The sequence below is a fragment of the Armigeres subalbatus genome, chromosome 1 (genome assembly GCF_024139115.2).
Source record: "Armigeres subalbatus isolate Guangzhou_Male chromosome 1, GZ_Asu_2, whole genome shotgun sequence".
Taxonomy (NCBI): Eukaryota; Metazoa; Arthropoda; class Insecta; order Diptera; family Culicidae; genus Armigeres; species Armigeres subalbatus.
In genome coordinates this window covers 248,438,118-248,451,787 of record NC_085139.1, presented here as the reverse complement: position 1 = coordinate 248,451,787, position 13,670 = coordinate 248,438,118, and the positions used below count along the sequence as shown (strand labels likewise).

The window sequence follows — 13,670 nt, the reverse complement described above, 5'->3', positions numbered from 1 at the left end:
CTACGCCGAATGGATTATCCTTCTCCACTGGACTCGATCCTGGGCCGAACGCTTCCAGTCGCCCTGAACGTTGAGCGCCCTCAGGTCCTCTTCAACTGCAAAAAGCCATCGTGTACGCGGCCTTCCACAAAGCCTGCGGCCTCTTCCGGGTTCTCTACTAAATATTATCTTCGCTTGACGTTCTTCCGGCATACGAACGTGTCCAGCCCACCGTAGTCTGCCGTGTTGTATAAGCTTAACAATATCCAGTCCTTCATACACCTGGTAAACTCGTGATTCATGCGACGCCGCCAGATACCGTTCTCCTGTTTACCGCCTAGTATTGTCCGCAGCACCTTGCCAGCGACCATGTACTTCGTTTTGCTGGTATTGATCGTGAGTCCAATCCTCGCTGTGTTCCTCTTGATAGGCGCAAAAGCATTTTGCACGGCATGGCGATCAATCCCGATTATATCGATATCATTTGCAAAGCCCAGGAGCATATGCGATCATGGGATAATGGTACCGCTTCATTACATGCCAGCTCTTCTAATCACTCCCTCGAGCGCTATTTTGAACAGCAGATTCGTGTGGGCTGCAAAATATTGGGTTGACATCAAGGAAGGAGCGCCCAACATAGCTCTGGTCCCCACAAGTTCCTATCTCACGTTTCCACGGGTCGTCCGATGACAAAATACCGCCAGCTAAGGGTTGTGTACTTAGCTGGTAGTGCAGCCTGGGCACTGTTGTCCTTCTGACATCAGCTAGAGTGAGAAGGTGTACGCCTCGAGCGTCTGTTCACCAGGAGGTGCGGCTCAAACAGCGTCTGCCTAGTACCCAGCGGCTGAATTAATGAAATGCTGTATCGCGTCAGCTATACCTAAGGTGGCAGCCCCACCAGCGCGATGTAGGTAACGCGACCCCGGTAAGGTAGCTTACTGAAGACTCTCAAATACCACCAAAAATGGAGATACCAGAAAAAGAGAACGTATTTTTAGCAACCAACCCGGAAACGAACTAAGGACTATGATTTGAAATTCAGTACCTGGAATGTCAGGACCCTAAATGAACCTGGACGAGTGAACTGCAGAAGGTTGGAGTGAAAGTGGCCGCTATTCAGGAAGTCCGATCGCAAAGATCGGATCGATTCTCCGAGCTGCTTAAGCGAAAAACGTACTTTTAAAGGAACTTTTGGTTACCTGGGACGTTTTATGAATGTCTTGATAAAGCCTATGGAGAAAGCCCAAAGCATGACGTGAAAATTGTTATCGGAGACGCTAACACCCAGGTCGGTAGAGAGGACTTTTTCCGTCCCATAATTGGTAGGGAGAGCCTTCACTCCGCTACCAATGACAACGGCCTACGGCTAGTAACTTTTGCTGCTGCCAGAGGGATGGCAGGGACCATGTCCAAGGGCTTCACACTTAATTTTTTTTACCGGGATCTCAGCAAAAGGTTGAACTTTCACCGAGATTCGCACAGCCGTGTCCTAGCAAACATGTTTTTTCATGAGATTACTGTCAAAATTGCTGAAAATCAGCAAAAAGTTTGCCGAAAATCAGCTAACAAACGTCATTTTTGCCGGCATATCAGTTTTTTACTTTGCTGACGCACGGCTGTGCGGATTTTCGCCGAGCTGCATAAATGACTAAAACTAAGTGTGTTGACGACCCCTCCCCAGCTGTCTGCGAGTCAGGGAGAACTGCCTAGGACGTGGTGGGGTCTGGCAGTAGGCTCTGCTAAATCCCTAAAAAAACCACAATTATCCTTAAGTAGACTCTATCAATGCGACTGTGTGCACAAGCCCAGGGAGTGCCACTGGCACATCAGGGTTGATACCAGTAAGACCCTGATTATGATATACTGGTTGCGTGTTATTGGACTTTGTATCTGGATATTGAAATATTTTGAACGCGAGGGTTGGTAGTCTGGTTATTCTATTCTCTTAGTGACACCGACCTGAAAAGGCGAATGGGCTAATGGCCAGGCTGTCTTCCGTCCCCTAAAACCGTGGCGGGCCTTGTAGCACGCGGTACAATCCTGTCGCTCAGCTGGTAGCTGAGTGGGAGTAGGCTCAGATGCTCCTTCCTGACTAGCGCTGATCTGGCTCTGAACACGAAAGTGTCAACCCTCGCATGGCCTCCCTGCATGCCGCAAGGTATGTATAGATAACCATGGGATCGCGAAGGCGACTACACCAGCAGGATTCGACAGCAGCCGCAAGGGGGACCCAACAGCGATGATTCCAGCAAAACAAAAAAATTCGAGGGAGGGAGGTGAGGCGAATGGCGACAAGGAGAACCCTTTCGCCAGGCGCAGTGGCCTTGATCGGTCACCCCAAAGGTCGCCGGGGGAGGCGATGGTGGAGCTCGTGGTGGGTCAGACGAGGTGCCGGTCGATGTCAAAATGGACGGCCCCACTCTGATCAAGGTCATAAACTCGGTGATAATCAACCATGGGGATAATGGAGTCCAGACCATGGAAGTAATTACGGACGTTTCGGACGTAATATGACCTTCCTGGACAACCGAGTAAACTACAGTAAGGATCTCAAGCGGGCCGTACTGACCATCTGCGCTCTAGTCGTGGAGGCGAAGTCGGAATGGAAGTCCTTGCTGGAAGCTAGTAAGGAGGCGGAGCACAAGATCCGCCTTCTTACTGAAGAGAAGGAGTTGGCGGTTAGCCAAGCGGTGAAGGATTCGCCTCCTTACAGAGGGGAAGCAGCTGGCGGAGAGCCAGACTGCAGAACTTCAAAGGCGGATGGCAATTAGCGGAGCAACTCCTAAGCTAAGTAAGGTCACGCAGGAGGCGGACCTGAAAGTAGCTAAAAAAGCCTCGGTTCGGACAGTCGAGAAGGTCCGAGTGGATAAGACCGAGAGGAAAATGGTACCTCCACCAAGGATGATACCAGAGGATCGCCGGGAGGAAGACCTGCCATGGACGGAGGTCGTGAATCCAAGAAAGGCGAAACGGAGTCGTCAGCAGGTCGCAAGGAGTGCGACCAAAGGTGCGGAGCAGGTCACTGCTAAGAAGGGTAGAGCCCATGTGAAAAAGGGTGCGATTTCCAATGGAAGTGACAAGCGGAAGCACAGAGACGAAGCGATTAGACAGACGATAAAAGCTATGCCGATGTCTTGAAGACTATGAGAGGCAACGAGAAGCTCTCTAGTCTAGGAGGGGATGTCAACTGCATCCGAAGAACGCGCAAAGGCGAGATGATTCTTGTCTTGAAGCGCGATGCTGCTCGGAAGAGTTCCGAGTATAAAAAGTTGACAGAGGAGGTCCTGGGTGACGGGGTTCAGGTTAGAGCCCTGTGCCCAGTCTTGAACATCCAGTGCAAGGGCATGGATGAGATACCTGGTAGACCCACTGAAAAATCAGTGCAATGTCGAAATCCAGGAATCCGCGATTCGGTTACGCAAAGGCTTTGCGGGCATGCAGATTGCCTCATTTCAAGTACCTATGGCCGAGGCCAAGAAGGTGCTGGATAAGGTAAAACTGAAGGTGGACTGGTCAGTGTGCTTGCTGAGCACAAGCCAACCCAATCAGGTCTGTTACAGGTGCCTTGGCCACGGTCATAAGTCCTACGACTGTAAGGGACCTGACCGTAGTAAGCTGTACCGTAGGTGCGGAGCCGAAAACCACCAGGCTCGCACCTGCCAGGCTCGCATCTGCCAGGCTGCACCAAGATGTCTGATCTGTCCTCCGGGGGCAGACAACAGGCATCTCACCGGTGCGCAGGCCTGTCCGGCCTCTAGAAGAGTCCAGACATGCAAGTAACACAGCTAAACTTGAACCACTGCAAGGCGGCTCAACTGCTGTTACAACAGTCGGTTATCGAGTGTAAAGCTGATGTTGCCTTGCTGTCCGACCCATACTGCATCCCTGCTGGGAACGGCAGTTGAATTGCGGGCAAGTCCGGTATGGTGGGAATTTGGACTTGTGGGCGGTACCCCATCCAGAAGATAATATCTTCTCCTGATGATAAGAGTTTTGTCATAGCAGAGGTAAAGGGAGTTTAGTAGCTGCTACTGTCTTTCTAGATGGAGTATAGAGCAGTACACTAAGGGTAGTTGATATTCTTGCGGCGAAACTAACTGGACTTAAACCAGTAGTTGTAGCAGGTGACTTCAATCCGTCCGCAGTGGACTGGGGTTCCCGGTTCACTAACGCTAGAGGTTATATCCTGCTAGAGTCACTAGCGGTATTGAACGTAGTTCTGCTGAACGAAGGTCAAGTGCCAACGTTTAGAGGACCGAGTGGTGATTCATGTATCGACGTCACCTTCTGCAGCGCAGGATGGACCGAAGAACCAGAATGGATGGTCCACGAGGGTCATACTTCTAGCGACCATCAGGAGGTACGTTTTATGTCGAGTATACTCGGAAAAATACGTAAGAAAGGGCGGTGCAACTGATCCCGGATGGCGCACCTCACAGTTCAATCAAGAACTGTTGGAGGAGGCGCTGCGCTGGGAAAGTCGGACTACAGGACTGAGCGGTAACGAACTGACGGAGGTACTAACACGTGTCTGTGATATAGCGATGCCAAGGAAGACCCAGCCCCCAGGCAATCGACAACCAGTGTACTGGTGGTCTAACACGATCGCAGATCTTCGTAGAACCTGTCTTAGAGCTAAAAGAAGGTTGCGACGTGCTAGAATGGACGCTGAGCGAATCGATAGACGTGGGGTATTCCAGACAGCGAGCAGAGCTCTGAACTACGAGATTAAATGTAGCAAGCGAGTCTGCTTTGAACAGCTGTGCAGGATGGCGAATGACACCCCATGGGGAGATGCATACAGGATAGTGATGTCTAGGACCAATAGCACACCTGCTGACAGATCCCCAGAGATGTTAACCAGAATAGTAGAGGGATTGTTTCCTAGACATGAATGAATACACCGTACGAGTCAGTTAACGTGGTACCGCTAGTGACTAACGAAGAGCTTATCGTAGCCACAAGAAAACTTAAGCTCATTAAGGCGCCAGGCCCGGATGGTATTCAAACCTGGCTCTTGAACACGCCATTCTTGCTGATACAGATATGTTCAGGAGCTGCCTCCAGAGATGCATGGACGAAGGAAACTTCCCAGATCGATGGAAACAGCAAAAATTGGTGCTATTACCGGAGCCTGGCAAACAGCCGGGGGACCCTTCGGCATACAGCCCAATTTGCCTACTCGACACAGCTGGAAAACTGCTAGAGAGGGTCATCCTGAATAGATTTTCGGCTTATACAGAGTGTGTTGGTGGCTCATCCAGCAACCAGTATGGTTTCCGTAAGGGCCGTTCTATCATCGAAGCAATCCGACAGGTAACTGATACGGCCAAGATAGCGAGAGGTTTGAACAGGCGAGGTATTAGGTACTGCGCATTGATTACACTTGATGTAAAAAACGCGTTTAACAATGCTAGCTGGGCAGCTATTGCTGACTCCTTGCACCGATTGAGAGTTCCGGATTACCTGTGCAGGATACTGAAAAGTTATTTTCAGAACAGGGTGCTGTTATACGACACGGATGCTGGTCAAAAGTCGATCGTAGTGTCTGCGGGTGTTCCACAGGGATCGATCCTCGGACCGGTTCTGTGGAATATTATGTACGACGGAGTATTACGCTTAAGTCTCCCGGCCGGTGTGAAGATTGAAGGCTTCGCGGATGACGTAATGCTAGAAGTAGCAGGTGACACTCTCGACGAAGTCAGACTGAAGGCTTCATACGCGATTGGCAGAGTGGAGGAATGGCTCAACTCGAGACGGTTGTCCCTTGCACACCACAAGACGGAAGTCGTGGTAGTGCATAACCGCCATGGGTTGCAGCAAACGAGGATAACAGTAGGGACCTGTACAGTTAACTCCGTGAGGTCTTTTAAGCATCTGGGCGTGATGATCGACGATAAGCTCAATTTTACGAGCCCCATCGATTATGCATGTCAGCGGGCTTCATTGGCGATAAAATCTTTATCACGAATGATGTCGACAGATCGGCGGTGCATAGTCAAGTGCGTAGGCTGATAGCTGGCGTAGCATTGTATATCATCCGCTATGGCGTACCGGCATGGGCGTAGCACTAAAGGCCGAGTACAATGTAAAGAAACTGATCAGAGTACACCGGCTGATGTGCCTACGTGTCGCGAGCGCATATCGCACCATATCATATGAGGCGGTGTGCGTTATCGATGGAATGATGCCGATTGACATACTCCTAGAGGAAGATGTGGAGTGCTACAAGCTACAACGAAAGGGACTCGGTGCAAGTGTGACGTGTCAAGAGAGCAGCTTCGCTGCTCAAATGGCAAAGAGCATGGGACACCGCAGTCAAATGTCGTTGGAACCACATACTGATTCCGGATGTGTCCAACTGGGTTGATAGGAAGCATGGTCAAGTCAACTTTCACCTAACACAGGTGTTGTCTGAACATGGTTGCTTTCAAAAAATTCTACACAGGTTTGGCTTCGCAGATTCTGCGGAGTGTCCTGAATGTGTAGGCGAGGTAGAGTCGGCAGAGCATGTGATGTTCGCATGCCCGCGATTCGACGTAGAACGCAATGCCATGCTGCTTGTCAGCGGCATGGATACAACCCCGGACAACCTCGTCGAGAGGATGTGCCGGGATGAAGCTATATGGAATGCGGTGAACACAGCATCTCAACAGATTATGTCGAAACTGCAGCGGTGGTGGCGTCTTGAACAAAACCATCGAGTGCAGTAAGGGCACCTGTGATGCAGTGAACACTTTGCTCACCCCGACAACCAACATGTCGCGGGTGGGCTGCGGGGACCTCAGTATGTAGATATAGAGGTCATTGCGGTTCATGCGCGGTGGTTGTTGTCGGGTGCTCGTCTCCAACGTGAGATTATGATACGGACCGCTAGGTTACTATCATAGCTTGCGATCGACGGGTGGTGAAGTAGCCACCCTTGAAGTCGATGTTGTGTGTATTAACGTCAAGTGCGTTAGCATAGGTATGAGCATTCTCAATAGTCCCCCCCTAACGTATTGCTCAATTGCGGGCCGGGGGTACGGACCTGCGAAAGGGTTTTGGTTTTAGTGGGTTGGGTAAGAGTTACGTGACATACCTCCCACACATCCCCACACTACCTGAGTTACCTCCTCAGGAGTCTGGTTGCAGATTTCCGTTTACCCTTTGCGATGGTCATCAGTAGCACCTACTTTGCACGAAAGAACATCCGAAAGCACACCTGGAGACACCCAAATGGTGAAACTTGCAACCAGATAGACCATGTTCTGGTGGATGTGCGCCATTTATCGGATGTTATCGATGTGCGGGCATTCAGAGGTCCGAACATTGACTCTGATCACTACCTCGTTGTCAGTAAAATTCGATCACGGTTGTCAACTGTATCGAACGAAAGATCACAGCGAACGATGCGTTACAATATCCAGCGATTGTGGGCGGAAGGAGTATCGGCCTTAAGCTCGACGAACGGATAAGTGCAATCAACGTTAGCGACAACATCAACGATCTATGGGAGTCGATCCATGGAGCAGTGAGCACAACAGCACGAGAAGTGATAGGCACTGCATAGAGGCGACCCAGGATGGGTTGGTTCGATGTGAAGTGTCAGAGAGTGACAGACGAGAAAAACGTTGCCAGAAGCCGGATGTTGGTGTCGGCTACCCGATCGAATAGAGATCGGTACAAGGAAGCAAGAAGAGTACGAAGTTATTAATGAGGCGCATGAAAAAATGGAACAGAACGATATGTGGAGGTTTTATAAGTCTGTCAATGGCGTGCGGAGAAAGACAGCGCCATCTCCCGTCATGTGCAACGACCAACAAGGGAATTTTTCTAAAAGATAAAACCGATGTGGCTGCCAGGTGGAAGCAACACTTCGAGACTTTGTTGAATAGAGGAAGTGACGGTGCATCGATGAACAGAATATATACTAGCTGTGGAGTCGCCTACACTAGATGAGGTTAAAAAGGCTGTTAAAGAGCTGAAAAACAATAAGGCTGCGGGGAAGGACCAGCTCCCGGCTGAACTTCTCAAACATGGCAGTGAGCAGCTTTATGAAGTTCTGCACCATATTATGTCGAAAATATGGGAAGAAGAGGAAATGCCTGCTAGCTGCCCAACCAGCACAAATTGTTTCAATAAAAAAAAAATATAAAACTGGATTCGATTTATGGATCTTGTGATTGATAGTTCTTCACTCTACCACAGCACCATTCAACACTTCGAAGGGACTGCATGTTGAATCACCATAAAAACCATATGATTATGAAGTTTTGTACTCGGTTTTTCTATTACTTGATTGCACCATCACATGAAAAATATGTAAGTTGTCAAAACGTTGAACGATGCTAAATTAAACATGAAGACACATTCTTAAGTTAAACAAATAATTAAATTTTGAAAGACGCATTGAAGTTACATGGTAAGCAAAATGCAACTTAATGATTTTGTTTCGTGTTTGTAACATGATGTTGGCACTCCTTAGCCGTGCGGTAAGACGCGCGGCTACAAAGCACGACCATGCTGAGGGTGGCTGGGTTCGATTTCCGGTGCCGGTCTAGGCAATTTTCGGATTGGAAATTGTCTCGACTTCCCTGGGCATGAAAGTATCATCGTGCTAGCCTCATGATATACGAATGCAAAAATGGTAACCTGGCTTAGAAACCTCGCAGTTAATAACTGTGGAAGTGCTTAATGAACACTAAGCTGCGAGGCGGCTCTGTCCCAGTGTGGGATGTAATGCCAATAAGAAGAAGAAGAAGAACATGAAGTGCAGTATTCTTTGTTTGTTTGTTTCCATATGTTAAACACGTACTGCATTGCCATTTTAATGAAACATTGATCACAACGATCGAACGTTTTTGACATCTTGATGCAACTTTTTCGTGCTTTGATATTTTTCCAATGCCTTTAATGGAACTGAATAGAAACTTTTAGGAAGATGTTACGTGTGCTACTTGGGTGTTGCCTCATTTGCCCTCTCTTTAAGAAAGGGCACAGACTGGAGTGCGCCAATTACCGAGGAATAACCCTCTTAAATTCGGCGTACAAAATTATGTCCCGTATTCTGTTCAACAGATTGAGACCGCTTGAAGAGTCCTTCTTCCTTCTTTTATTCTTTCTTCGTTCTTCCTTCTTCCTTCTTTTTTCTTTCTTCTTTCTTATTCCTTCTTCCTTCTTCCTGTTTCCTTCTTCCTTTTTCATTCTTCCTTCTCCCTTCTCCCTTCTTCCTTCTTTTTCTTCTTCCTTCTCCCTTCTTCCTCCTTCCTTCATCCTTCACCCATCTGCTTCCTTCCTTCTTACTTCTACCTTTTTCCTTCATCCTACTTTTTCTTCTTTCTACTTCCTTCTTCCTTCTCCTTCTTCCTTCTGCCTTCTTCTTTCTTCTTTCTTCCTTTTCCCTTCTTCTTCGTTCTTCCTTCCTCCTTCTTCCTTTTTCTTGCTTCCTTCTTCCATCCTCCTGCTTCCTTCTTCTTTCTTCCTACTTTCTTCTTCCTTCTTACTTCTACCCTCTTCCTTCTACCCTTTTCCTTCTTCCTACTTCCTTCTTCCTTCTTCTTTCTTCCTTCTTCCTTCTTTCTTTTTCCTTCCTCCTTCTTCCTTCTTCTTTCTTCCTGCTTCCTTCTTCTTTCTTCTTTCTTGCTTCTTTCTTCTTCCTTCTTCCGACTTCCTTCTTTCTTCTTCCCTCTTCCTTCTCTCTTCTTCATTCTTCCTACTTCCATTTTCCTTTCTCCTTCATCCTTCTTCTTTCTTCTTTCTCACTACTCACTTCGTAAGGAAACGTATTTCAACTATTCGGCCAAATAGCGTTCGGCCAAATGACCCTTTCGGCCAAATGGCATTCGGCCAAATGACTCTAAACCTTTTTTCCTATTGTGCGGTGGGGTAAGAGTACGTTTTTCACTTGTCTTGCAATAAGAATTCTACTAAAACAAATTTCAATAATTTCAATATTTTTTTCCGCTGGGTAAAATATAGGAAGAGTATATCATCGACATTGATTTGTTATGCAGAAGCTTGCTTCATAAAGGCCACATGATCGATTGAAAAATAAGTGCGAACTTTTGCCCCACTCTATTCTATTGTTAGATCGATACAAAGATTCTGAGTAGATCTTGCACCGTACGTATTTTAAACTAACAATTTCCATTTTTTTATGTGCTAAAATATTACATTAATACACTCATTTTTTAATATTTTGTTGTAAAAATATGTTGGTTTTTCTTAAAATTGAGCCCACAAAATTTCGAAATAAAAATGAAATGCAACCCAATTTTAATTACATATATTTGAGGACCATTGATGATTTTTCCGGGGAAAATTTTGTTTTATTAAAGAAAATCAAAATGTTTACTCAAGTGCATGGCATGCATCGACAGAACGATTGGGTTCACCCACTATATGGTGAACCGGCCATAAGTTTGGATTCACTCTCCTGATATGCATATGCGATTTGATTCAATTTTAGCCGAATATTGTCTGCTAGTTATTACATAAAGTTTTACAAACTTGCAAAATAGATAAACAATTATCACAACAATCAACAAATTAAAATAACTGACGACCTCTCTGTGCCCCGAGATTAGCGTCCAATGTGTTTACCCATTGACGAGGTTTCCTTATAAGATTTTGGTCCATCAGTCAAATCCCGCAAATGTGTTTTCATTGCGTTTTGCATTTTGTCTTCAACAGCCAAGTCGTTGAATACATAGCTCTATTTGGTATAAGATTCAGATCCTATTTTGGCACCTCGAAGAATTTTGCGCCATGTGGCACCAGCAATATAAAGTCTGTGTCTGGGAATTTTGTCTATTTATAATTTTTATTGCCTATCTTCAGGCCCAAACACAGAACATTAAGAAATGGTACGAACACAATTCCATTCAAACATTTGTCACTTACAGGTAAGATAAAATAAACCGTAACACAGTCTTGTAAAATGTCATATGCATGTCATTTGACTAATTTGCTCATAACTTTCTTCTGAATCCAAATTTTGTATTTTTTGCCTAAATTTATACTAAGTCAAGCTTTTGGCCGATGCATAGGGGAATTGTGAGTAAAACCTACACTGCGGGTAAAACAAAAGATATTTTAGTTACTAGATAAAGATTGTCGCTACTGTTCCCTTTGTTCTGCTGTCCGAAACATGTGTGGTACATACCTGTCAAATCGTATGGATTTTCCTTCTTTGACATTTAGCTCCCCTATCCTCGCCAGCAAAAGATGTTCCGGACAGCGACGACAGCGACAATCTTTATCTAGTAACTAAAATATCTTTTAATAAAACCGACACCACTTCAAATCTCTGATTTCAAGTGATTGTCGGACCGAATTTCGACACACTTTGAATAAACGTTTGATTTCTTGTATTTCTAGTCATTTTGTAAATGGCGGAGACGTGTAAGAGTCATAATATACAGACAATTAGCATTGATCATCATTGAGGAGATGAGTTATGTAAAATTTTGGCATCAGTGTATAAGCTTTTACGACAATAATTAGTTAATTTTCAGTATTTAATCCATCTCTGATCCATAATTGAACATCATTTTGTGTATGTTGTGGAAAAATAGTTAACTTTTCTAATTATAAACATCCACATGTATCTCATCATTATTATGTTATCAGTTGGGGTAAATTCGACACCTGCCATCGAATCACGAAATACCTCTGTTTTATTAGACTCATCATTCGCAAAATATAATTCAAGTATTGAAAAACGAGGCGCCGGGGAATATAACTTAATCATAGACTGATTACATACCATATCATCATTGGGCGTGACAATAGGTCTAGGGTGTAATATTAAGTCATCAAGGAAAACCTGCAGGTCGGATAACAATAGCGCTTAAAGAAGAACCGTATTTTTAGGCTTATTTTGCTTTTAGATATATTCAATCCGTTCTCTAGTGTTGTTCTTTCGTGATTCATTTTCACCCCTGTAAACATGTAGCTTGTCACCTACGGAACTAGTCATTTCCATTTCTTGTCATAACTGCACCATACGCCTTTATTTTAAATATAACACCGTTATAAACGCCGTTATAAACAACTTTTTAAAATAAGTGAATTTTAAATGTAGGTCAATATTTACAGTAGTTAGTAAATTTGTTACTAACATTCTTATACTCTATATATTTTTCACCCGACCCACTAAGGAAACTAAATAAAATATGATATGTGGTGATGATTTTAAAAATATGAAATTCTGTTCAACCATCGTTTATGAGTGACCCCTTAATATAAATTTCATACACAAATATCAAAATGAATGTTGTTAAACATTTTCAATTATGTTGTAACATAATTCAGAATTGTTCTGATGTTCGATTTCATAACGACTTGATGTGTCGGTTTTACCCTCATGTGGTGTCGATCTTACCCGCACTCCAGCTGTTTGGGCTGGAAGATGGACTGTTCGCGTTTTCATCATAAATCAAATTCTATAAAGAAATATTGTCCTGAGAGCTCATGGAATGATGCATGAAGAGCCAAACTATGCTTGTATGAAATTTCTAGACCGGAAAATTGCTTCATTGATTGGGGAACTGTGAAGTTGCTTAAGGTGTCGGTTTTACCCACTTTTCCCCTACCATGCACTTGAGTAAACATTTTGATTTTTAAAAATAAAACAAAATTTTTCCGCCGAAAAATTATCAATGCCCCTCAAAGATGATTAAAATTGGGTTCCATTTCACTTTTTATTTCGAAATTTTGTGGGCTCAATTTTGAGAAAAATCAACATATTTTTACAACATAAATATAAGAAAAATTAGTATCTTAATGTAATATTTTAGTACATAAAAAATTGGAAATTGTTAGTTTAAAATACCTACGGTGCAAGATCTACTCATATTCTTTGTACCGAGCTAGCAATACCCGAAATCGGACGTGAGACGGCGAAAATACGACCAAAAACTTTTGCCTATATTTTTCGAGGGTGAACCCAAACCGGGTGGGAGTGTATTTAAATAGATCTCATTAATCAGTACAGTACTTACCTTTCTCAATAACTTAACTGTTCGAAAATTCAAACAGTACTGCGCCATCAGCCTTCCGTAAAGCGTGGCACTGATCGTCATTCCACTGTCGCCACCTTGATCTTTCGCGCTTCTCCCAATTAGGGAGTACTTTTCCAGCGCATTAAGCTCGGCGAGGCAAAGTTCTAATTGAGCAGAAAAAAGCGAAACGAATGAAAGCATCAGCCAGATCAGATGAGTGCGGGTCCGCTGTCGGCATTTGCGCCTTTGTTGAAGAGAGCTACGAACCTTCCAGTTTTGTCTCGATCTGCGCCTTGTCCAGATTTGGCGGCAAACCGTAACGAGCGGGAGCCGCCAGGGCACGCACGTAGAGAAAGGTGGACCGGATCCAGTCCATCGCGCTGGCCAGGTCCGTTATGGTTTGCAGCACAATCTCCGAGTTGAGGTGTTCGGCCAGGTGCTCGTGGAGGTAGGACTCGATGGGAACCGAACCGGTGGCTAGGCGTTCGTACCTTTGCTGGGGAGGAGATCAAACGGGGTAAGGAAGAAATAGAATCGATTACCTCTATAATAGTTCATATAGGGCTGAGGCTGTGGAGTGGAAATGACATTCATTTGCAGTGCACAAAAAGCGCAATCATCGGTAGTCGCGATGGCGCGCTGTTTGATTCGTCCTTCACGAAGTTGTTTCGCGTGACATGTCTAACCTGACTGACTGCCTAGCTG

The 13,670-nt window shown here is 45.2% G+C and overlaps 1 protein-coding gene across 1 annotated transcript in view; it reads right to left on the bottom strand.

Annotated features, from left to right (window-relative positions):
- Positions 1–13,670, bottom strand: part of LOC134206482 (probable ATP-dependent DNA helicase HFM1) — a 68,267-nt gene that overhangs the window by 7,098 nt on the left and 47,499 nt on the right. The window contains exons 5-6 of the mRNA XM_062682201.1: positions 13,233–13,461; positions 12,966–13,129 (exon numbers count right to left, since the gene is read on the bottom strand). Of these exons, the coding sequence (XP_062538185.1) occupies positions 12,966–13,129; positions 13,233–13,461 (393 nt within the window). The remainder of the gene's footprint in view (positions 1–12,965; positions 13,130–13,232; positions 13,462–13,670) is intronic.